Consider the following 25,024-nt stretch of genomic DNA (forward strand, 5'->3'; position numbering starts at 1 on the left):
AAAAAAATCCCTTAAGGTGTTCTTCAGATATCACATTCACAAGAATGGAATCCCCTGAAAATAACACCTGTGGCCACCGTTGTCACTAATGTGGAGGCATTAAAAAAAAAAAAAAAGCATTTTCAAGGTTTTTCAAAAATTATGAATCACAGAGGTCCTTCAGCATATGGTCATGAATATGCATGAAAAAATTTTGGCTGATCAGTCCAGTAGAATTTGAGATTAGCTGCGGACAAGCTTCATGTTCACTGATCACTCAGATACATACACACACATGCACGCACGCATTCAAGCAATCACATAATCAGGATTATACTTGGCAGGAATAATAATAATCATTTGAGGTCACCAGTCATGCATCCAGGCATTTAGGCACAATGGACGTTTCTTTTGGAGGACTTGATATGAATACAGGGACAAAGACCAGGTCCATGCGGTGGCTCCTGGAGCACCGGGGCTTTTGTGAGTAGCTCAGCAGAGGTTAATGGCAGGGGGGGAAACTCCTTGTCTTGCCTCCATTGTCTCAGGCACTGGGACCCGCTTACCTGTGGGCACCACCTGAAAATTGCTTTCTGATAAAAATAGCGCTCAGCCGCGGACCTGGCCCACTTTATTAGCTGTGTGCTCTGGAAAAGCCTCCCGGGTAGAGAGATGGCAGTGGAGAGGGAGGGAGGAGTGATGTGTGGATGGTGGGAGGGGGGTCGGTGTGGTGTTTTCAGATGTTGTAAAAGGCACACACACACACGCAGCAAAAAATGAACTTGCACACACACACACACACATACACACACAAACTCCCTTGTGCAATTTAGCCACCCTCCACATCCCCACAAACACACATGTGCAGCCAGGTATAAACAATCTGACAGAGGCAGGCAGACATAATTGGGCCGGACTCCGATACCCAGGACCAGCTCTGGCCAAACTCTCTGCAGTTAACAGGGGAAAGTTTGGCAAACTAAAACTTTACTCCGGCGGATGACATTGTGGATCTACACTGAGAGAATGAACAAACACAGCTCCTCTTGCGACCTAATACAGAGAATCATCAGTGGGGAGGAAGGGAGGCAGAAATAAAACCCATTTTCCACCTCTTTTCACAAGCATCATTTCAGGGCCGAGACAAAGATAGCTACAGATTGTGCATCAGTAGCATGTTGGCATGCCTGAGCAAACATTTTCATTGTACAACATTATAACAATGTTCCATGTTTAATGCAGACAGTTAGCTATGCTTTTATTAGTAGATCACCAATATTACAAATATTGTCATTTTACATGCTGTTTTGATCGGCCTGTAATGCAAGACGAAAACAGAAAAGAGAAACAAAACTCGTGAGTCCAGTCAAGCGAGCGTCACCTGTCCTGCACGCTCTGCAGTGCGCTGGGATGAAGAGGCTGACAGCGTGTCACCTGCGCTCTGTTTCTATCACTCTTCTTCACTTCCTTCACAGTTAGTTTTGTGAGTTAAGGTGACTTAGAGACTTGGGTTTGTAAAGTTTACAGCTTGTTGCATTGCTCATTTTATGTTCTGTCATCAGTTAACCACCAGCACGTTGCCACAAGGATTTTTTAGTAAATGCGCCCGCTAATATATACTTATGATTGTCCTTATTTTGTAATTCCTCGTTGAAATGTTCTCCCTGTGTGTTTTTGTCAGCTTGTATTTGTTTTATCCTGTTATTGCAATGCACACTGACTGACCAAAGGAAAAACAAAACTGCTTAACTTGAAGAATCTCAGTGGACTGAGGGGTCTCTGACTGATGATTTGAATCTCCAACTTTCAAAAGGCAGTGCCAAATTAAAGGATGCCCTTCAAATCGACAGATAGATGTGTTTTCTGATCTGACGCTATTATCAATAGGTTAACATCATTTGTCTTCCAAACGTCACCGTTTAGAAAAATCTATTTTATGATGTGACAACTCTGTCGTCATGTCTACAAAAAACAACTGAGCCATCCATCTGCTCAAACCTTCACCCAAGTGAAAAAACTCACTAACAGTTACCAAGCTAGTTAGCTTTGACACCTTTTACCGCTCTTCATTAAAACATTTTATGAATGACATGATGTAGAATTTTGGGAATGAAATGTAAAGGTTGACTACACAAAAAGCGCAGAGGAAATAGAAAAAGGCCTGGGACAAAATTGTGCTGAATAGTGCTATAGCAGCTACTAACCAACTGCTTCTGCAAGCAGTCCCCATGTCACCAAATACATGCTTATTCATTCCCTGATCACCCTCTACTTCCATTTATCTCCCCTCCTGGTGCTCCCATTCCTCTACCTTGCTTGTTGTTCGGTCTCCCTCCCCTCCCTCCCTGCTCTCTGCACTGTTTGTGGCCTCCTCTAAGCTCTCCACTGGGGACTCCTTTAGAGATGCACAGAGGCACCGACCGCTAAATAGGGAACACCTCTGCTCACATGACCAACCTCAGAGAGGAGAGGAGGAGGGAGGGCGGGAGACCAGGGGAGCAAGGAAGGGTAGATATGAGGAAGAGATGAGAAAGAAAGGACGGGGCAATGGGTAGAGGAAGATGTGGGGCATCATGAACGATGAGGAAGTAAGAGAGGAGGTGACATGAGGCAGGATTTCATATCCCTCACCTCAAAATGCCGCAGCTACATCCAGAGCCAACACAATAGCCTGGCTGCATTTTGACAAGAGTTACGACTGTCCCAATGAGCTGAGAGGGGAGAGCTCTGTTCTGCATCCTGATCAGTGTTAACAATCCACACACACACACACACACACACACACACACACACACACACACACACACACACACACACACACACACACACACACACACAAGAAGACAGGAATACATGTACAGGTGTATGCATAGATACATTTTATATGATAATTTATAGGATTTCAAGCATAAATAGGCACAAAACAAGCATTTTACTGCAAATGATTTTCTTAATATGAGTGAATTTGTGCTGTATAAATTTCATGTGGTGGCATTTTGCTGCCATGTCTTACAAAACCAGCTATTTAGGATGGATGGTCATTGGTAATATTAGCACATCCATCATTACGCTGTGTTCTGTGAAAACGAGCAGGTCCGTTCTCTGTGGAGACACAAAGTGTGTGAGAGGGAGAGCGCGTGCGCGTCTCCTCAACATATTTAGTTCACTGGTTTTCCCGCAGAGCTGTTGTGAAGAGTAGGTCACACGATTCATGCAGGGAGATACTTGGAGAAGTTTTACAAGGAATGTTCGTTGCTAACTTATGAGAACAGAAAAAAAGTTTATTAATAGCCACCTGACAACATGGTAAGTAAAGAGATTAATTTGAAGTTGTGTTTTTGTGAATTTAAGTCCAGTATTCTATTTCATTTTAGCTCTGGTTTTGGTCAACACCAGCTCCTGACAGAAATGTCTTTAATTGCTAAATGCTTGACTCTGCTCACCAGTCTATGTATTTTGTCTTTGTCTGAGTTTTGGGCACGCAACTAACTTTTATAGTTGATTAATCAGTCGATTATTTTCTCGATTAATTGATTAATAGTTGTTCAGTTTATAAAATATCACACTATACTTTATTCTTAAAATATGACTCAAACTGATTGATTGATGTAAAAATAGTTGATGATTCGTTTAATAATTGATTAATCATTGCAACTCTACTGGGTTTAGGTACTGGGCAGGTAGCATACAGCTGGTTATTCAAGTTTTTTATTTTTGTGTTGCAAATAACTGCCTGCTGAGGTTGAAATCAATGCTACAGGAGCTACAAGAGTGAACCAAACTGAGGCAAGGAACCTTATTCAGTGACATCAGACATCAGATGCGTCTTTATCAGAATCAAACAGAACCAAGTATCTGGTCTATTTGACTCTGATGAAGACGTATCTAGTGCTGAAACATTAATCGCTGAATAAAGTTTGTTGCTTTATGCTCCAGTACACTTAATTTTTCAAATTATCTCCTGTTATGTGGTTGTCTTTCCATTGAGAGCACTGGACAGGCCTGCAGCATCTTTAACTTGTTCCTATATGTATATACAGTATAGGAAACAGGTGAAGTTAAAGATATGGCATGTCAAGTTAATTTGCCGAATGTTCCAACTGTTGGCAGAGGGTGAGAACCCAGGATAGCTCCCAGCAGCAGGATCAGCACCTTGGACAGCGTCACAGCACACAGTCCATGGAGTTTGCCAGAACAATAATATTGTTTGAGGAATTAGTTTCTGAGTTACTGTACAACTTATTTCACCTGTTTGTCTTCATATTTTTTATGTTGTAAGGCTTGAAAACACTGACATTATGATAGTTGCTGGATTGTGTATCGTATAACTCACATGTTTTTGTGCGAGATACAAACAAAATAAGGATCTGCTTTATAGCACTTCAAATAGTCAATCTGGGATGTCGTCCATAGTGGCGTTTCTTGATGTGAGAGGTGGCGCCACTTCGATGCGTCATGGGCACTTGACTAGGTAGATGATTGACAGGTGATCTCCTTGGAAACCAATACACAACTGGACAAAGACTTTCACTTGCGGGCTGTCTTCTCCCAGATTTCAAATCAGACCAACATGGCGGCTGTTTTGGAAACTTGCTCTTACGTTTCGACAATAGTAAACCAAAATCTGTTTCTGAACACAATTTAGGTGAGAAATAAACATTCATTACTGTCAATTCAAAATTGAATAATTTATTGCATTTATGACATTATTACAACATCATCATTAACAGACTTTTTGACTGCAAAATAATACTATTCACATAAGTGCCGCCATTTACTGTACACAAGATTTTAGTGTAGACAGTGTGCGCATGTAGTATATAAAAGTACTCCTTGGCCCCTATTCTTTACACGTTACTGTCCACACACACACACACACACACACACACACACACACACACACACACACACACACCCCTGACAGGTGGCAAACTGGCAATTAGTCAGCTCCCTCAACAAAGCTTTCAACAAAGTCTTCTTACTGTATGACCTGAGAGGACCAAGCTGCCTGCACACACACACACTCCCCCGCACCCTCACACCTCCTCTCGCCTCCAACTCCTCTCCTCTGACCTTCCTCACCCGCCCATCGAATCAGAAACCGCTTGTCTTTTTTTCTTTGAGTCAGCACTCTTGTTTCCTTTCCTCTGCTCTCCTTCCTTTCTCGCACTCTGATCGACCCCCCACTCATCACACACACACACACACACACACACACACACACACGCAAACACACCTTCCTCCTCTGATGTGGCAGCAGAAGCGTGCAGACACACGTGGCCTTGAGGAAGGAGATGGGAGGAAACATGAAGGATGGAGGATGATACTGAGAGGAAGAGGCGAGAAGGAAAAAAGATAGATAGACAGAGGGAGGAAAGGGAGATAAGTTAAAAGTAGAGAAGGAGAGATGAAAAATGCAGCGTGGAGGTAAGGCAGGTTATCTCTGGTTCCCTTTGGAAAATCCCCAAACGCACAGCGAGGGTCTGGCAGTCAAGGTGAGAAGCAGAGGACATCCCTCCCTCCCTCCCTGCTTCTTCTTCCCTTGTGCACCCGCCTGCACCCTCTCCAGCTGTTCTCATTACAGCATATGTGTGTATGTATGTGTGTTTTTCATATCCACTCATTCATCTGTGTGTTTGTATCAAAAGGCTGTTTCATGCACATATCTTGTTTATTTGTCCTTATGTGCCGCCAGATATCATAAACATGTCTGTTTACATCTGTATTGGTCATGTTCTGGGGTCTTTGTTTACACACTGACATTGTGGGGACCAGCCTGCCATATGAGAACCAAACTAAAGTCCCCATAACTTAAATCGCCTGACTAGGGTCAGGGTTAGGGTTAGGCAAGTACTCATTATTGTTGTCTTGGAAACACAACTGTGTATGTGTGTGTGGATGTGTATTACTGATGTTGTGGGGACTTAAATCTGTTAGGTCACCCACTTCGTGGGGACCAGCCTGCCTTATGGGGACCAAAAGCAGGGTTAGTTTCTCTTAGGTTTGGATTTAGGTCAGAGTTAGGTAGGTAGTCAGCATGAGTACATTAGGGTATGTATAAAAATATAAGTTATGAACAATCTGTTGTAACCCTAAAATTTTAAGTAGACTGAATTTGAAAGGAAATGTTCACAGATAAACTGATTAATTCAGTTGTGTTTGAAAAAAATGTGTTCAATAAGCTTGAGATTGTAAATTGAACCTAAATCTCTTCAGTCTGTCAAAAAATTATACTGTAAAAATGATAAAGTTGAGAAAACTCAAATTTTCAAATAGATGTTTGAACTCTCTAAGTTTGAGGTTTAGAAACCTTTAAATATTGTATTTCAAAAATGACTGAATAAACTTATGAAAGTATAAGTGAATAATGGTTAATATGAGAATATTTTCATTTAAAATCATTTAATTTTCAGTGTGTTACTCATGTTGTAGGGACTTTAATCTGTTTTGTCGCTCACATTGTGGGGTCTTACGGGGACAAACAGCAAACTGCTATAACATAACTCATTAAATTTTAGGGTGAAGACTTGGGATGGGGTTAGGATTAGGGGGTTACAGAGTTAGGGGGTTAGATAGATAGTCAGCATGGGTAGGGTTAGGGTAAGTCTCCAGAAAATGAATTTAAGTCAGTGTAATGTCCTCTGAAGTGATGGAAACAAAATTGTGTGTGTGTGTGTGTGTGTGTGTGTGTGTGTGTGTGTGTGTGTGTGTGTGTGTGTTTTCTGGATGCTATGAGCGCATCAGCTCTGGTCGAGCTCCAGTGCTCCTCAGGGCGTCCCTGTAAATGCCAGAATGTTGGCACAGGCGAGGACTCCTCTCCGCCCGAACTGCTTAAAACTTTGTTCTCCTCTCTGTCGGTCAGCAACTCGCAGACACTCATGAGAGTTCACAAGATCGTAGAAAGGCCGAGAGGTGGAAATCAAACAGAGAAAGATGGAGAAAAGACCTTTAAAGCCAGCGGTGAGGTTGTTAGGAGGTCTATTTGATTCATGGTGGGCTGGGAGAACTGTCAGATCATTCAGAAATCACTGTGGTCTTAACTTTTCAAACACACTTCTAACACTGTTTTAAAAAGTGAACACAATATGCTTTTTCTGCTAGCTGTCACCGTTAATTCCAACTATCCAGGCAGTTCTCCCACGTTCATTCTTGACATTTGAAACAGCAACTGACAAAACAAGCTCATATTAGTAGCTTTTCTGGAGCTTTCAATCATATCACATGGTTTAGCAAAGTTTCAAGGTGACTTTGCTCAGCTTTAGATGTTCACAAATCCAGAGGTGGTTCAAGTCTTTGTTTTGCATGTCACGAATAAATCTCAAGTCACAAGTCAAGACTGATGGGACCCAAGTCAAGTCCCAAGCTCTAAACTTTGAGTTTCCAGTCCTAAACAAGTCATAATGAGTTTCCAGCCTCACTTAATTACTTAGTTACTCAGCTGTTAAGCTAATTTTAAGCTAATGGGCATGAGCTCCCTAACTGTGTTAACATTAGCCTCAATTTACAGTCTTTTATGCAATCTCAATGAAGCTGGAAGATATCGTGTCTCCATCTGTAATTTTTTAACTGCATGTTTAAGATACTGCATTTTTTTTTTGTTTTCTTTTTTTTGCTGACCACCACATAAGTTTTGTGCGTGAAATTATCATCTGTAATGTCACATTAGCTCTCCAAGGTTCTTTCCTACAACTTGACTTAATGCTGTTGGATTGGTTCAAACAAATTTGGTCTGGGAAATTAAGTTTCAACTCAACATTAGTATTTGAAAATAAATCACTTTTTAAATCGTTGCCCTTTTCTTTGGGCTTGAGTGCATGTATCAAGTATTTTCAAATCCATTCCAACTGAAGTCATAAGTCATATTTGTCATGGTCTAAGTCAAGTTGCAAGTCTTTTCTGACTTCTCAAAGTCATCAAATCTGTGACTTGAATCAGGCTTGAGTCATGTCATGTGACCCAAGTCCACACCTCTGCAGAATTTCATTGTTTTAAAGGCATTTTAAAGCTGCTATGATAATTCTTTATGTTAACAATCACATGACTGTGCATGTGAAAGAAGATTCTCGTTATGAGGCACCCACAAAGAATAAGCACCCGACTCTGCATTTTAGCAACTTTTGGCTCATGTTTTGGTTTGATGACCCACGTATTTGATGTTACTTGGTTCACTCTCACTGCCTACTTTTCAGAAGCAGCTGGCAGCAGTCACCACTGTACTTTATCTGCTCAGCAGCAAACAGCAGACAGACAAAGTAGCGACTGGCTAGTGAACACAGACCCAGTTATAGCTTATATGTTAATACCCAAAAAAATACTGATAGGGCCTTTAGAATATGAACCACAGTTGTTTGCTGCTCTTGTCATTTTTTGCTCTCCTACAATGATACAGCAGAGTCACAGCCACAGTGAAGATGACACATCCTTTGTTTCAGAGTGAAGCATCTTTTTTTTTTTCCTGTGGAAAGAGCACGGCTTACCAGTTGTAATGCAAGTCAACCAGAAAAATTTTGCTTTTAAAACACAAGCGAACAAAACTGTTTGCTGGGTGCTAATATTGGACTTGACAAACTTGCTCTGAATGACAGAGGCTGTTTTTCACTTAACGCTTGTAGATGTAACACTTGAGCTGGCTAGTTTATCCTCCGGAGAATACAATGCTGCCTTGGAAATGGAAGTTTTTGTGTAGACAGTTTCTGAGTTCTCCTCCCTAAATGCTGAGTGATGGTTTCTGCAGAGCATTTGAAAGAGCAGTGCTGATGATAACAGTAACAGAGAATGCCAGCGGGGCTACACGTTGTGCATAAATTAATAAATGATAATTACTCCTATCTTTAGACAATTATTTTGCAAGCTCCTGTGATGCTTCCTCAGCTGTTTGTCCTCAATTAAGGTTGTTTTTTTCTGCTCATTTGCTCAGATAACAATCAGCTTTGCTGGTAAATAAGTTTCTGTAAGGCTAACCTTGCTCTGTGTGCTTTTAGTGCTGATTCTTATCATTCTGACAAGAGTTGCATCTGCAGGTAAATATTTCATCATTCACTATTCAGGGACGAAAACGGCCCACTTTATTTCACTCTTACGTTTATCCTCAGCCAAAATCCTGTAATCCCACTGCTTCAAGTTCTGATTAAGATATTTGCTTATAACTTTATTAATCAGTGATTTTATAAAAGTCACACTCACAGCTGTAGCAAAACACTGTAAATATAAACTTTGAGATAGTTTTTAATGATTCAGAACAAATAAACTTGATATCAATTAAGTTGTACTCATTAAAGTAAAACTGAATAATGGCTAATATTTTAAGATTTTCAGTTAAATTTTCTGGCACCCAAATACAGTTCAGAGACCCACTTTTTGAGTTTTTTTTATTTATTGAGTTTCTAAAACTGAAAGATTAAAGTGCATCTGAAGAGGAAAAGTATATTAATTATGTCAACTTAAGGTTATGGATCGGCAAAACTTTTTTGTTTATTTCAAAACTTAAGGAGTTTGAAGGGAGTGCAAAACTACCTTGAAATTTTGAGTTGTCTAAACTTTTTTAGAGGATACAAAGAAACTGAATTTCCTTTTACCTTTTTGTTTGAAACTCTAAAAAATAGGGACAGTTTTGACTCTTCAACAGTGCATGCTGGGAAGTCTGCTAATATGCTGATCGTGTTTCTTTAGAAACTTAATGAGTTGATTTAACTCTGTACAGCACTTTCATTCAACCCATCATGTAAAGTTGAAAGATTTCAGAATTCACATTTATAAGTTCCAAGGTGTTCTGAATATTAATACTATAAATTTTAAATGTAATCAACCTGATCTGAAATTTTATATTTACAAGTTAATGAGAAAAGATTAGTTGATTCCACTTAAGTGCATCAAATAACACTCATATTGACTCATCTCAGCTCTTCAGATGTACAGTTATGATATAAAATTCTTGACATATAGTTTCATCACACACAGATCTCTTCTTGGAGCCATTAAAGCTGATTTTTTGTGTCGTGTCAGAATCTTAAACTACTTCTGCCCACAGAAAAAGCGAGTGCTTTTTGGATGAAAGAAAACAGCTCTCAATTCATGATCAATCCAATATATTTTTATAACCCCGGCCATCCCTTTACGCTTTTTTCCCCCCGCAGGATATTTTAACGACAGTTTCTTTTTTATTGGATTGTGAGATGAAGAGACAGCAGAGACAGCACAGAGACGGGCAGACTGGAGATGTGATCTGACAGACAGTCGGCTGACGGACTGGAACTTGTGAAGCAAACTTGACCCTTTGACCTTTATCATGGCGTGTATCTGATCCCCAGACAACAAAGAACAACATAAAACTCATCGAAAAAATGTAAATATGATTTAAATGAAACTGGAAGTTTATATTTAAACAATATTAAATTCTAACTTAACACTTATATATACGTTTTTTATTTATTAATTAAGAAGCAAATGGATGGCGACATGCACACAGTGGTGGGAGCAATATTCAAATTCTTTATTTAAGTCAAAGCAGCAACAATATAATGTAAAAATATGTCACAGCAAGACAAAGGCCTGAAATGAAAATGTTTGATTTATGCATACAATTGCCCCTGTGAGTGTTGAACTATTATATATTATGTTAGTGCGTGACTGTTACGGATGTAGTAATGTCTAAATAGCATTTTACTTTTGTAATTATTTATTTTGGGGTGGCACTTTTGCAACACAGGTCCCCAGAAGTTACAATTTCTTAGACAGCATCTAGAGACCCAAAACACATCTGGAAGCCCATATATATATATATATATATATATATATATATATATATATATATATATATATATATATATATATATATATATATATATATATATATATATATATATATATATAGTTACAAACTGGCTCAATGAATGCAACAACAAGAAGGGGGAGGCCACACAAGGGGTTAAAGAAAAAACAAGAATAATTTATTAACCTAAAGCTACCATAGAATGTAACACAACCCACAAAGACCACCAGGTCGATGCCAGCTAGAGGAAGGGAGAGCCAGAGTGAGCAGAGGGCCCAGCTTTTAAGCCCAGAGGCCCAGGTGAGCTCAATCGGCTGATTACCCTCCCATGTCAGCCAATGAGGAGCCTCTCCATTAGCACCTGGAGACAAGAGGGGAGGGGGAGGGGAGAAAGGGCAGACAGGAGGGAAAAACAAGAAACAAGTGCCTTTCCTGACTGGCACGTAACAATATAAATATTTATTTTCTTTTTTCAGTTCAGTTTAGTTGCAGTTTGTTCCCTGTGTGTAAAGTTAAGTTTTTGTTTAGTTTAATTTAATTTAATAAATCAATTAAATTAGTGTCAGTATATGTTTTAGGGCTTTTTTTAAATAATCTGTGTGTTTGTCAGGGCTGGATTTAAGAAGTTTAGACTAGTTATTACAATAGAAAATAGAAACATTACAATTATAAACAAAAGACTTATGAAGGCAGCTGACTCAGTCATGTAGACATGCCTCTCTAAATGAACATCTGCACCAAAGCCTCTTCATGCTTGTTACGTTGACAAATTTAACCAAATTGACAAAGACTAAAACTAAAGATAATGTTGCGGTTGTTTTAGTTCTCAGTTTTTAGTTTAGCTTTAGTTAACTTCAGTAAACTTGCTTGAAATAGTTAGCACTCGAACAGACTTGGGACATGTTGGTCTTGACCGCAGCCTTATCCGTCCTACGTTGGGACTTGAGTCAGGACTTCATAGCAATGACTCGAGACTGAATTTAGACTTGCAAAACAATGACATTGTCCCACCCCTGCTGAATTTAAAGCTCATCAGCCTAATATATCTATCTATGTGATTGATCGTGAACATTGGCAGTGGCCTACAGACACCCATTTTGCTTGAATGAGGCCATCCACCCTCCCAGTATTGATCAGCTGTACTTTCTGACACGTGTAAATGCAGACATCATTCACTGAAAGCTGTGAAAAATTTAACACATCTGGTGTATTCCTCCTGTCATGTACTGTACAAACACACACACACACATGTGCTCTATTGACGCAGTGAAATACATTTGTCCTCTGGGACGCGGTCGATAAGTGTCTGCGACTTAAAGCCCCTGGATTAACCTGTGCTTGCCCGATCGCAGCTTGTAAGCCGTTTTAAGTTCTTCACGCTCGGTCGCGTCGCCGCGTCACCGTGTCCAATCAAAGCCTAATCCAGGTTTTTTTCTGGACTAATGCCTATTGACTTTTCACAGAGGTCTTACATAGAATCAATTCCCCAGCTGAGCGCACAGGAGACTCAATGGTTAATGGCAGCCGTGTGCCTGTGAACACGGCTGAATAATGTCTTTAGGTGTCAACGGATGGAAATGAGACATGTGTCATTACTGGAGAATAATCCGTCTGTACTGTCCCTGTGTCTCCTTCCTCGTCTCTCGTGCCGTCTTTTCCTCATTTCTTTCTTTCTTCTCTTCCTCTTGTTTCATCTTGTCCTTTCTTTCCTGCCGCTGTTCCCTCTCTTTCCCTCCATCCCTCTCTTCCTCTCCTCTGTCTGTGGGAGTGAGTGATGAGGGAGGCGACCGCTCCATCCGTCACTGTTGATGTTGTGAGCGTGTGTGCGTGTGTGTGTGTGTGTGTGTGTGTGTGTGTCTGTGTGTGTGTCTGTGTGTATGCATGTCATCTGGCGCCGGGTGGCCTCCCACTGATGTAAGAGGGATCCGTCATGTCTCTCTGTCACAACAGCAGACACGCTTGAGTGGATGTACACACCCTCACACACACACACACACACCCACATACCTAAACAACCTCACACACACACACCTGAACACACACAATCTACTTATCTCCTCTAAAACTATATATATGTAACAGAGGGTTGTATAGTTGTCTACCCCAAATTTAGACTGTGTTGCAATAACGATTACTTTAATCTAAGATTGGTTCTAATCAAAGTTTAGCAAAACCAGGTTTAAAGTTATTCACAAGTTCATTTATTTGTTTAAACTGAAATTAAAGTGTTTCATCAATATGGAGATGTTTGCCTACTTAAATTAAAATGAATTTTAAAAAATTGCATACTGGCAGACCAAGTACATATTTTGTCTGCTCCGTATCCATTAATAAAATATTACATTGTTTGCTAGCTAGCTAAAAAGTCAGCTAGCTTAGGCTCATGACAGACAAGCTCTAATTTCTCCTCCTTTGAGAAAAACTTGTTGGCTGAACTAACGAAGCAATATGGCCAAATAATAGATTAAAAAAGGACAACAGCCCAGAAAAAAGTGGCTGCCTGGCAGCACCTGGCAGACTGTTTTAATCGATCAACTGGAGAAGATACGCATTATAAAGCACAGATGAGTTGAGTCTTTCACTTAACTTTGTTCAAGGAACGTGATTATTTTGCTCAATACAGGTGTGTACGTTTTTTACTGTCTCTACATTCATAAGCTTGTTTTCCCGTTGTTTTTCTCATCGATTCTGACAAATATTTTAATGTTACACTGCTGAATTGTCCACATCTACGCTGAAGATATATCCTTTGCAAATGAAAGTTAAGAAATGTTGTGAAATGAGGATTAATTTATATAAGAAGACATTTAAAACAGCTTTTGGAGCTGCTAATAGGCCATCTAAATCATATGGCATTGTTGTTACATTAGGTTTATAATCCTAAATCACAGAATACAACATGATGGGATGTTTTGGCAAATTCTGCTTATAATCTACAATTCAACTTGTAGTTTGGTTCATGAAAAGCAGCACAGAGAGAAATCCCTTGTGTGGATTTGCGGCTGTTGTGCGACTGGAGTGGTTTTTAGCATGCTAAAAGAGGCCCTTCGGAGAGAGCTGAGCATTATGGAGTGGCAAGCAGGCGCAAGTTCATTCTGGAGCATCATCATCAGCAGCAGCAGCAGTGACAGGAAGCCGTGTGTGTTTGCAGCAGCCCCTGCTGAACACAAGAGGAATTGCAGCAGTGATAATAAAGTCTAGTTCGTCTCTCAGTTGAGAGGAAGGAGGGTTATTGGACTCAGGTGACAGTTAGATTTCACTGTTAATTTAGTGGATGCTTTTCTTCAGTATCTTGTTAGATGATGTAGGTGTAAGGAAGTCAGCTTTTGATAGAGAGGAAGTGATCAGTGAACTGAGAGTAAACGCTGTGCAGACAGATGTGCATCTGTCCCCTGTGTGTCTGCTGTGTGAATAATGGGTCTCTATAAACGACTGCTTAATAGTGTGTTATCCCATAAAGCTGCATTGCTGATGGCACCCTGAGTGTGTGTTTGTGACTAAGTGCATGTGGTTGGCTTCTGGCCGGGACAGAAGTGAAGAAAGACTAATTTAATTCAAATTAATTTTGCTGTGTGATGGCTGAAATTCCCTTTACAGCAATAGTTTTAAATTAGTAAATGCTGAAAAGAAATGTATAATGATGAAAAGTCGGGACCATTCTTCTGTTACTGCAAACACAAAAACTGGTTCAGTTGTAGAATTCTGACCTAAAAGTACCCTTGAATTAATAAATAAATGTGGATTTATAAAATAGAACCATGAAATCTATAAAAGCATATATAAAAGTAGTCTCTTGTTTCTTGACTTTCTTTTTATAAATAAAAACCTTCACTTATTTAACTCTATTGACTCATTTATATATTATGTTTATATTTACATTTTTTTTTTTTATTGCAGGATTATTCATTAATTTATTTGTTTTATTTTGTATTTTTTCATTTATTATTGACTAAAATGACATTCCATTCCCTGTAAGCTGCACACTACATATTTCACCTCATTATTATTGGTTGGAGATCATATTTGACAGCCTTTTAGCGTGTCAGATTTAAACAACTATTTGAAATGTGACGCAACCTACTGTCAGCCATTTTTTAAATATATTTTATGTATGATCACTCTGAGGACAACAAGTCTTTATTTGCTCTCAGCACTGTACACACTTTGATGGGACAACAGGAGAGGAAATAGCTTGGCTAAAAAGGCCAGTCTACACTTTTGAAGGGGTGGATTAGAGAGTCTGTTTTGCTCAGAGACACACATGACTTTATAGGTTCATAAAAAGAGACATTACAAAAAACAAACTATTGGTAATACAAGCAGACAATATGTGTACAGTGTTTAAGATGTGAATCCTGGCTGTGATGAAACATTATCGGGGTAATTTTCTGTGTTGGCCACATCAATATAAGATCATTTACACGTGTTTCCTCATGGTATCAGCTCAGGTTCAGAAATAGAGTCTGATATTATCAGTAGATATAGAAGCAGCTGGAATATTTCATCTGTTTCTTTTATTTAACAAAATGGGGAGTTTGATTATTTTGCTTCTGCAAAGTTCTTTAAAGAATTTAGGCCTCATAGCTGCAATTTTTTCATTGTTGTGGTTACAACCATGACTTATCTTAAAATGTTTTAGACACACACGGCATGTTTCAATCATATATGTTTTCCTCCAAATATTAAAATAGAAGAGGTTTTATCCCTTTTAATCTTTTGTTAATTACTACAAAATACTTGATAAAAAAGTTGGCTAAAATAAAGAGGTCAAACTGGGTTAAAACACAATTATTAAACATTTGAAACCCATTTTAAAAAATAACAATATTGAATAATGTATGCTCTCCCGCTTATTTAGAGTCTTAAACAGCACAGCATGGTCATTATTTTGTTGTTCTATACAGAATGCTGAGAACACTGCTTAAGTTAGCATTAGCTTGTTTAGCTTAGCTATCAGCTCAAGAGGAAAAGTGTCTCTGAACTTTACAGTGTAACATTAACAGTGGCTCACAGTAGAAAAAAGAGCCGGTGCCAGATGAGAAAGATCAATATCTAAATATAACAGACAGCATCTCATTACACAAAAATGTAACACCAAATAAGTAACTCTTCTTAATTTGCTGTGTATCATTGGTACTATTTCATTTCAATATGGCTGCTGTGAAAAATATCTACTGTAGGAGGAGACGGTGTAAAAGGCCACCCAAACTTTTGTCTTTAATCAGAAAATCAGACTTTGTGTCTTGGTTGTTGCTTCTTCGCGTTTCCCAGGATGATAATGGCTAATCAAAAACACCTCTTTTGCACAAGGTTGGTCATGCATCAGTGATGATACAGCCTCAACACCCACTCATTTGCACACACACTCCTTACACATTACTCATACGGCCAGATTCTGTTTAATTCTCATAATTAATCAATTAATGAACTTGAGCATGTCTGTCTGGGGGGCGTGAGAGCTTGTGATCAGACTTTACAAAGCAGGCTTTAATCCTGTAGAGTTTCACCCCCTGAAATCACACACACACACTTCCACAAACTCACACAGAGTGCAGAGAAGATGAGACGCATCACACCGCAGTGCAAACACGGTTAATGATAGCAATCTGATTACACCTTCGGAGAGACTCCAGACCTTTGGATTTGGATCTGTGCTATTAGAGCTAAGTTAATGGGTGGGTGAGGAAATGAATGGCTGCCTAAGTGAATGGATGTGTAATTAAAGAATGGGCGATACAGTCAATGTAATTAGCTTGTTTATGTGCGCTACAATGGATATAGGCAGGCGTTAAGGCCCTGCGCCTGAGGTGGCAGACAGAGAGAAGAGATAGCAGACGGAGGAGAGGAGGAGGAGGAGGAGAGGGTGAGAAGGGTGAGTGAGAAATGAATAAGAGAGGGAGAGAACTCCTTATTCAGGCCTTTTCTGCTCACCCGTCACATCAAGGCTCCAAATCAATCCTGCAAATTGGTTTGTTCCTCAACAAGGTTACCAAATGACGGAGGGATGGAGGGAATGAAGTGCAGAAGGAGAGGCAGAATATGAGATAGAGAGGGAATATGTGAGAGCTGTAACGAGAAGGAGACGGAGGGAGGGGGATGTCCCGCTGTTGACGTATTGTCTAATGCAGAGCTGTGCGTGTGTGTGAGAGCTGAAGGCCGATGGCGGGGTCGTTAAACTATGGCGGGGGTGAAGGATCCGTCTGATTGTTGTTTGTTACAGGTAAACTGAACCCAGCTTGAGTTATGGCGTCCCAGCTTTGGAACCATTTTGTCCATGTGGCAAATAGGTGTGTGCACATGTTGGAGTGAGTTTGTCGGTGTGTGTGTGTGTGTGTTGATGCAGCCACAGATGCTCCTGTAACCCTGTCAGGATGAAATGTGGGGCCCATCTCCTCCTATTCCCAGCTGAGCTGCTGGAATTGGAGAGTAAATATATAAATACTAGAAGAGATTGCAAAAAAATGGCAGACGCTCCAAATGTATTATCGTTCTCTGACCTGATGTCTGCGCAGCTTCTCTGCGGGGTTCCTCAAGGCTACATTCTGGGCCCCCTCCTCTTTTCATTGCAGGTGGGGCTTTTCCATGGTGACTTTTGGCAGCGCCAAGTCAAACTGTGCCACGCTGATTTGCATTTCCATTAGCACTTTTAACGCTCGAGTTGTGCTGAGTTGCACCCGAGATGACCTTCTCTGGAGTGCGGCCAAAGCAAGCTCAACCCGCCTCCAAGCAGACCTGCAGTAATGTCTCACTGAGCATGGCCAACCTGTAAAAACACCCCTCTTTCCCCCCTCAAACAAGCAAGAGTTGCAAGACTCAAAAGAGGTTACTAAAAGTGACTGGGTTCAGCTTTCATTTGTTTAGACACTTTAATTTCCCTCCTACGTCGCTGTTTGTTTTCATGTACTTACTATTTTTATGTTCCCTTTCAGCCATATAGGAGTCGTATCAAGTTACTGCTGCTGAAAACCCTTGATTTCTTGATTTGCTGCATCATAATAAAAGCTTTGAAATAACAAAATAATGGGGGACTTTATTGTGAAAAATTTGTGTTAAGCCACAATTTTACATACGCTCAACTCGAGGTAAACTCTTTTCAATTAAAGGGCACACCCTCAAGTGGGTGGCCCTGTTTGTATTGAACATATAAATCCCTGCCATGCTGGGCTGATGTGCCGAGTCAAACCGAGTCAAGCCAAGCCAATACATACCTGTATGTATGGAAAAGGAGTATATGCTGCTTATCTGTGGAGTCCCACAAGGCTCCATTTTGGGTCCCCTACTCTTTTCATTATACATGCTGCCCTCGGGGTCGTTTTCTTCAGTACTCTTCATCATACTTTTGATTGTTTTCCTGATGATATACAACAATATCGCCTTATAGCTCAGATTCTTTATGCATTCATACCCCAGTTAGATCACTGAGGTTGAGTAATCAGATGTTCTTGGATCTGTGATGATCCAGGCATAAAAATAGAGGTGACTGAGTCTTTGCGGTAGCTGCCCCTAATCTCTGGAACAGTTTAACTTTTCATGTAAGGCCTGCCCAGACCCTTGAAACCTTAGAGTAGCTGCTAAAGACTCACTTCTTCTCAATGCCATAAAAGCTGAGCTTGACATCTTGATCATCTTATTACTACATATTTTGTTTTTTTTTTATTCTGATTAATTATTTACTGTTCTATGTGTGTTCTATTCCTGCGCAGCACTTTTAGTTGTTTTAAATGTGCTATATAAATACACTTTAACCTTGATCTTGACCTTGCTTCTGTCTCTGTTTCTTTCAGGAACACTTCACGCCGGAGTGTAAGTTTAAGGAGTGTGTGTTTGAGAACTACTACGTCACCTACTCGTCCATCCTGTACAGACAGACCCAGTCGGGGCGGGCGTGGTACATCGGTATTAACCGAGACGGACAGGTCATGAAAGGGAACCGTGTCAAGAAGACGAAGGGAGCCGCACACTTCCTGCCCAAACTCATCGAAGGTACTACAGATTAATATATACTGCAGATGCTGTTCCAGAGGCAGGGATCAGCCTGAATAATACTGCAACATGCTCAGCGCTTTTATTTTGACATCATGTTTGGTGCTGAGTGCTCATCACTGTACTGTGTGTGTCCAGTGCAATTAAGTATTTGACCTTAAAGGGATAGAGAGAGTAAGAAAGAAAAGTTATTTTAGCCACCCCAAAAAAACTCAAATTTCATTTTAGGTGTACACTATATTTTGAATATTTTCTCTGCTTTACTTTGCCATCAGACACAATTTTCTCATAGGAAACTACTGTTACATAAGCCAAATATTGCCATCTCCAAACCAACCAAACTCCATTGGCAAAATCTGTAATTTTGCCTTACAGAAACACATAAGTTGCTGGTCTACTGCTGCTTCGATCTGTTAGCTAGTTTGTTTCATTGTGTGACTTCAGCATTTACAGATGTTAGTTTGGATTCACAAGTCCAGCAGTAACACAAACAAACTAACCTATCTTGGCAGCAGTGGATAAGCAACTCCTGTGTCATGTGAGGTAATTTTACTAATTTTACCAGTGGAGTTTGGTTAGTTTTGAGAAAACAATTTGAGCAACTTTTGGCCCATTCACAACAGTTCATTGCTTAGCTTTCCTGTTGGTGCCCCTCTCTGCTTCTCCAAACTGGGCACATGACCACCACCATCTATTGATAAGTATCTCATACTCAACTCTACAACAAATAATCCAAACTATCCCTTTAAATGTTCTTTGGAGTAAGTTTCAGTTGGGTACCAGTCTTTTCTTCACCTGGTTTTCTTCCAAACACACTGGAAATGTATCTTATTGTATCTTAATGATTTTTTGCTGAGAATCCACAGGTCAACATCAAACATTACAGACCCTTGTTCCACTGCAGCCATACTTACATGAAATAGTAGGGTCAACACAGGTGCTACCAATGATACTAACGGAGGTCCTGTGTAGCACAGCCCTTCCAGCCACCATGCACAATAGCAGCACTCTAATTAGCATCATTGGTGACACCTGTGTTCACCCTGTATTTCATATCGAAATGGCTGCTGTGTAAACGGTGAAAAAAGGTCTGTGGCGCTCTATACAAACCAGACATTTAATTAAGCATAAAAGTTCAATCTTGGCTTTGAAATAGCGGTGGAAAGGCTGACAAAACAATCCAATTTTCTTAGTAAAAAGGGAAAAAGTAAGTCGACCTTGAGCTGTGATTGTTTTGTCAAAAGGCATTTGCCTTTGTGTGAAATTATATTTTCTTCACCACTTGAATATTTGTGGCCGAGTACCTTCACAGTGCTTGACAATGAAACAAACAAGACGGGGATTTTCATTTTGTTTTGTTTTTTTAATGAATTGTAATAACTTAAAAAGTATTGACATTATTTTATGATATTGATCTTGACATTGTAGATTTGCATTTGCAAACATTGTAAGGTAAATCTTATTACAGTATTAGGGTAAGGCATGAGGGGAAAAAATAGAAGAGGAAGTTTTTTTCTTTTTAATTTTGCAGTGAACTTTAAAGGCATAATCTGCAACGCTGTCCTTAAAAACAATGTATAGACTCAGAAGCTTAATCCCTTTCAATTCTTACTTCTGACTAACAAGTGTGTGTTGCTGGCTGTATCTGCAGAGACTCTGTCTTCTGCCTACATTTTCTTATTTTCTTGTTGTTTTGCTCTGCTCGGTACGCTTTACTGACCGAAAATGTTGGTATTTGATGTCTGTCTCTGAGACTTTATAACCAGCTATTTTTCCGGTGCGTTTACAACAGCTCAGACAAATCCTATTTATTCTATCTAAGTATTAGTGCCAGACAGAAGAAAATATAAATCAGAGTTAGTTGAAATTTCAGGGATAAAGTTGAAATGTTTTTTCAACTTTATCCTCAACATTTCAACTTATTCTCCAAAATCAAAACAAAAAAAAGTCCTTAATGATGGTCCTAGTACTCCACCTTAAGTCTAAGATTTAAAAAAAGCAGATGTGTGCACATCTAGTCCTGTAATTACAGAGGTGCAGCAAAAGGCAGAGAGATAATTGCTCCCAGTTGTTTATTCTGACTAATGTTTTGAACTTGGTTAAAGGTGCATTAATTGGTTTATTTGTGGGCCATTTTTTATAGCTAATTTACACAGACACAAAGCAACATTGTCATTGATCTGTAGTTGTGTATGTCCACTTGATGTGGGTTAGTCCAAAATTCTTCCTCCGTTAAGCTCTGTTTTGGTCTCCTCCAGCTCCGGGGGGAAACATCTGGCTCAGTTTCAATTCACTTAAATTCAACAGGCGTTATTGGCATGATTGCCGTATGAATGATATTGCCAAAGCATCAAGGATAACACGGTTAGTACAAAGTTCTCAAAGCTCTTTAGCTGCTAAATGATCCCCTGAGATCACGGGCAAGTTTATAACTTTGTCCAGGCACGTAGTGTAGCTACAGTTGTTTTTTTCCCTGCAGAAACTGCCTGCTGCTGCTGGAGACAATGTTGATGAAAGCAGTGAGAGTGAACCAAAAAAAATGCTTCTTAGCAGAGCTGAGGTGAAGCGCAGAGTCTGTGATAAATCACGTCTCTGTCACTATGAATGACCTCTGTTACATTACACATCCATATTTGATCCATTGCTCATACAAAATATGAATCAGTGCAGCTCAAAAATGAAAGGTTGGGAGTAATCCAGTGTCAGGATTCTACAACTGGTTCCTCATCTATTTGAGGCAAACTTACATTTTGAATGAATAAGGTGATGTTCACATTGTATCCAAAAAGACATTTATAACAAAGTGCGAAAAGCAACACATGAACTGCTTTTGGGGTTGTGAAAATAACACAGTATCTGCGCTTTAAATGTTACTGTGTATTTTATCCATTCCAGACTCGAATTCTCAAGTTCAAAGAATTAAAACGTGTAAAAAGCTTTAAACGTTTAAAACTAACAATGCCTACTGATAACACAGGTATAAAAATATGCCATCATCTTTGTTTAAAAATTGATCTTTTTTAATGAAAACGGTACTTTGAAGTCTTGTCCTAGATTTCCATCAGATTTTTACAAAAACATGATTTTAGCTATACCCCACGGACACCTGTCTCACTTCCTGGTTTAAAAATGACAAGAATACTGCTCAAGCACTAGTAAGCTTTCTAATTTTTGACAACCCATTAAATAATATAAAACCATAACATGTCAAGGTGCTTTCTTTTGGTTAGCAAGCCAAATAAGAATTATGATTTAAAAAATGTGTATTTTGATTAGCATTAAGAGAAATCTTAGCAACCTTAAAAAATAAAATGGTTACTCACTACAACTATGCTGTGAAGTGAAAAAATGTAACATTTTGTCAATTCTGTAGATGGAAAATCTGACAGAGTTCATGTCTGCATTTAATTAATAAAAAAATGAATCACTAGTAGATGGGCCCATTATAATGCTTAATAGTCAAGAGTTTGTTCTTTTAAAATATATTTTACAGCATAAACCTCCTCAAAATACTTTTTGTCTAATTCTCAAGAATGAGTGATGTGTTGATCAGAAAATAAAACAGCAGAGGAGCTAGTTCTGCATCATTCCCACACTTATATTGTCACCCATCTTAACTATTTGCCACTTTCTCCCTCCACAGTGGCCATGTACAGGGAGCCCTCTCTACACGACGTCGCTGAGCAGAGCCCGCCCAGGAAAACGCCCAAGACCTCCAGTGACTCACCCGTGCTCCAGAACGGCAAGAAGGACCCTCAATCCAAAACCAAAACCTCCACCTCCTAGCGCTCAGAGACACGGGTGGGAGGAGGGGTGGAGGAGGACACGGGGCACTGGGCACCAGCGGACACCTGAACAGGGTTGTTTAGGGCTAACCCCCACCACACACACACCTCCTGCCTGCAACACCGACCCCACGAGAACTCTGCGTACCACAACGCACTGGTGTAAAAGTTGGAGAAAAAGAGCAGGTCCGGGCAGAGTGTGAAGCCCCCCTTTTACCTTCATGGACCCCCCATCCACACCAGCCCTCCACCTTCTTGTTTAATGTGATTATCACGCCTGGGATATAAAAGCAATAACAGTCGCCTAGCATCGTATAGCATGTCACCATCAGCGACGTCCTTCCAGTCAACCAAATATCCGAGCAAAGTCTTCCTGGTTTCACCACAAGGGGTGCGACAGTCAAATCCGTCCCTCTGCAGCACATACTTTACAAATGGGTTCTGTTTTCATTCCCCCACAGGGTTCCATGCTAATGTTAGCATGACACGGAGCCATGCTAACGCGAGGCTGTCACAGAGACCCTTGCAGACTTTTGTTCTGCGGCCATCTGCTCAGCCCACATCTTCTGTGTGTGTCAGCGACTTTGTGAGGTGGCCTGGATACTTGTCAGCCCTGCTTGTGTGTGTTTTGTGTGTGTGCGCGTGTGTTCCCTTCTTCTTCCATTCACCTTTGGCGCGATTTGATTAGTTTGTGACATGGACTCAATTTTCCACTCTGCGGCACAAGAAAACCCCTCCCGTCCTCTCCGGCTCCGTTAATGGAGTCTGGGTCTGATCGGAATCTTTCGACCCTTAAACGAGGGGCCAAGAGCTCCCTCGGCACACTCCGTAACCACACACACACACACACACACACACACACACACACACACACACTCATTATTTCACTGACATTTACACACACACACACACACACTTTAGCACCCTGATATCCATGAGTGACGACCGCGGAAAATAATCTCACGACTTAACACACTTGACACAATGACATGCATTAACACACACACTCACAAATGCACATGCTGGTGGTGGTGAGTGTGTGTGCAGGTTGTGGGAGATGATGAGGATGTCATCAGTGAGATGGGATGGGGTACTGATGGAGCCTGACTGTGTAGCTTGTGATTGCACTGCAATAGCTTTTTTCACTGTGGCTGGCCATGCATTGCACAAACCCCCGAGGTCCACACAGAGGGGCCACACAGTGTCACTCAGTGCGGCGCTCTTGTTCAAAAATACAGAAAAATGTGCTTTTATTTAATTTTTTTAATTTCATCAACATTATGCTAACAGCTTATGATGAATTTGAAAAGAACGTATGATAATAGTTTACCCCAGCACTGCCCTCATGACAGAATTATTATGTGTACTGTATGTGGGCTGTTTTTTAAAGGGACACACTACCCATTTTACGGAGTTTCATTCCGCCTGTAAAAACAGTTGAAAACAGTGTCTTCCATGGGTCTGGAGGAGCTCTCTCAAGTCTGAGAAAATAACTTTAGGGACACCACTTATGTAATCAGTCAGGTCGTCAGATGCCAGTGTTTTGTCACGCCCCTCAATGTCTCATACAGATGCACTGACAAGGTACCTTTCAGTCTCTGTACGAATGATGTGTCGGGCTTTTACGTAACTTAAATGCAAACCCATCCACGTCAGGTGACGCAGTATAAAGAGCAAGCGAGTCTGTGTCTGGTGGAAGTGGGATGGACAGACAAAGGATTTTGTCCCAGGACACCGGGGGTTATGTCCTGCGTGTAACCCAAAGTAAACATTATTTCAAGTTTTAGGTTCAGTAAGGACCTGGTGCTTGAACCTGAACAAACTGTGACCATTTCACAATATCAACAATGTGTTAAAAGGCTTTCTGGCAGAAATGTCTCATACAGATGCACAAATTACTCTTTTGCATTAGAGGCATGACAAAGCAGTGTCAGTATTTGATGACCTGGGATTAGTGCATCTTGCCAAGTTCTAAAACTGAGTCCCAAACTTGGAGTATCCCCCATCCTAATCTTACTCTCAGTACCAATTGGGTACACAAAGCTATAGTTTTTGTTTAAGTTTATTCATTACTGACTATTAGGCTAATGCAACACAGACTACACTATAGCTGTGTCCCAGTTTGACACTAGACGGTTGTAGCAGGCTGTGGAGGTTTGGTAAAGTCATTGCTTTCTACCTCCATAGCCCAGTGGTTCCCAAACTGCAGGGTGGGCCCCCTTCATTGACCGCAGAGCCACTGTAGGGGGGTCGTAAAAGACCAGGCTGACCATTTGATTTAAGGAGGGAAAATAAACAAGAGTTTACTGATGCTTTTATTTCACTAAAATTCAACTTTTTATGACTTCCACAATATTTGTTAATAATTGATAAGGATTGCGGGGTGCGTGAACTTTTTTTTGCTTCTGAAAGGGAGGCAAACCATAAAAGTTTGAGAACCACTGCCATAGCCTGAGATTCTCTTAATTTTTAATCTTGGACCCTTTAGCCCTAACGGTTTCTAAACGTG

General features: G+C 40.3%; 1 protein-coding gene across 2 annotated transcripts in view; it reads left to right on the forward strand.

The window, feature by feature from the left end:
- Positions 1-23,364, forward strand: part of fgf11a (fibroblast growth factor 11a) — a 129,438-nt gene extending 106,074 nt beyond the window's left edge. For both annotated transcript variants that reach the window (XM_084712382.1, XM_084712383.1), the window contains 2 exons: positions 18,532-18,730; positions 22,374-23,364. In XM_084712382.1, coding sequence (XP_084568508.1) covers positions 18,532-18,730; positions 22,374-22,516 — 342 coding nt within the window. In that variant the 3' untranslated portion in view covers positions 22,517-23,364. The remainder of the gene's footprint in view (positions 1-18,531; positions 18,731-22,373) is intronic.
- The last annotated feature ends 1,660 nt before the right edge of the window (positions 23,365-25,024 follow it).

This window comes from Lutjanus erythropterus, chromosome 23 (genome assembly GCF_056507025.1).
Source record: "Lutjanus erythropterus isolate fLutEry1 chromosome 23, fLutEry1.hap2, whole genome shotgun sequence".
Classification (NCBI taxonomy): domain Eukaryota; kingdom Metazoa; phylum Chordata; class Actinopteri; order Lutjaniformes; family Lutjanidae; genus Lutjanus; species Lutjanus erythropterus.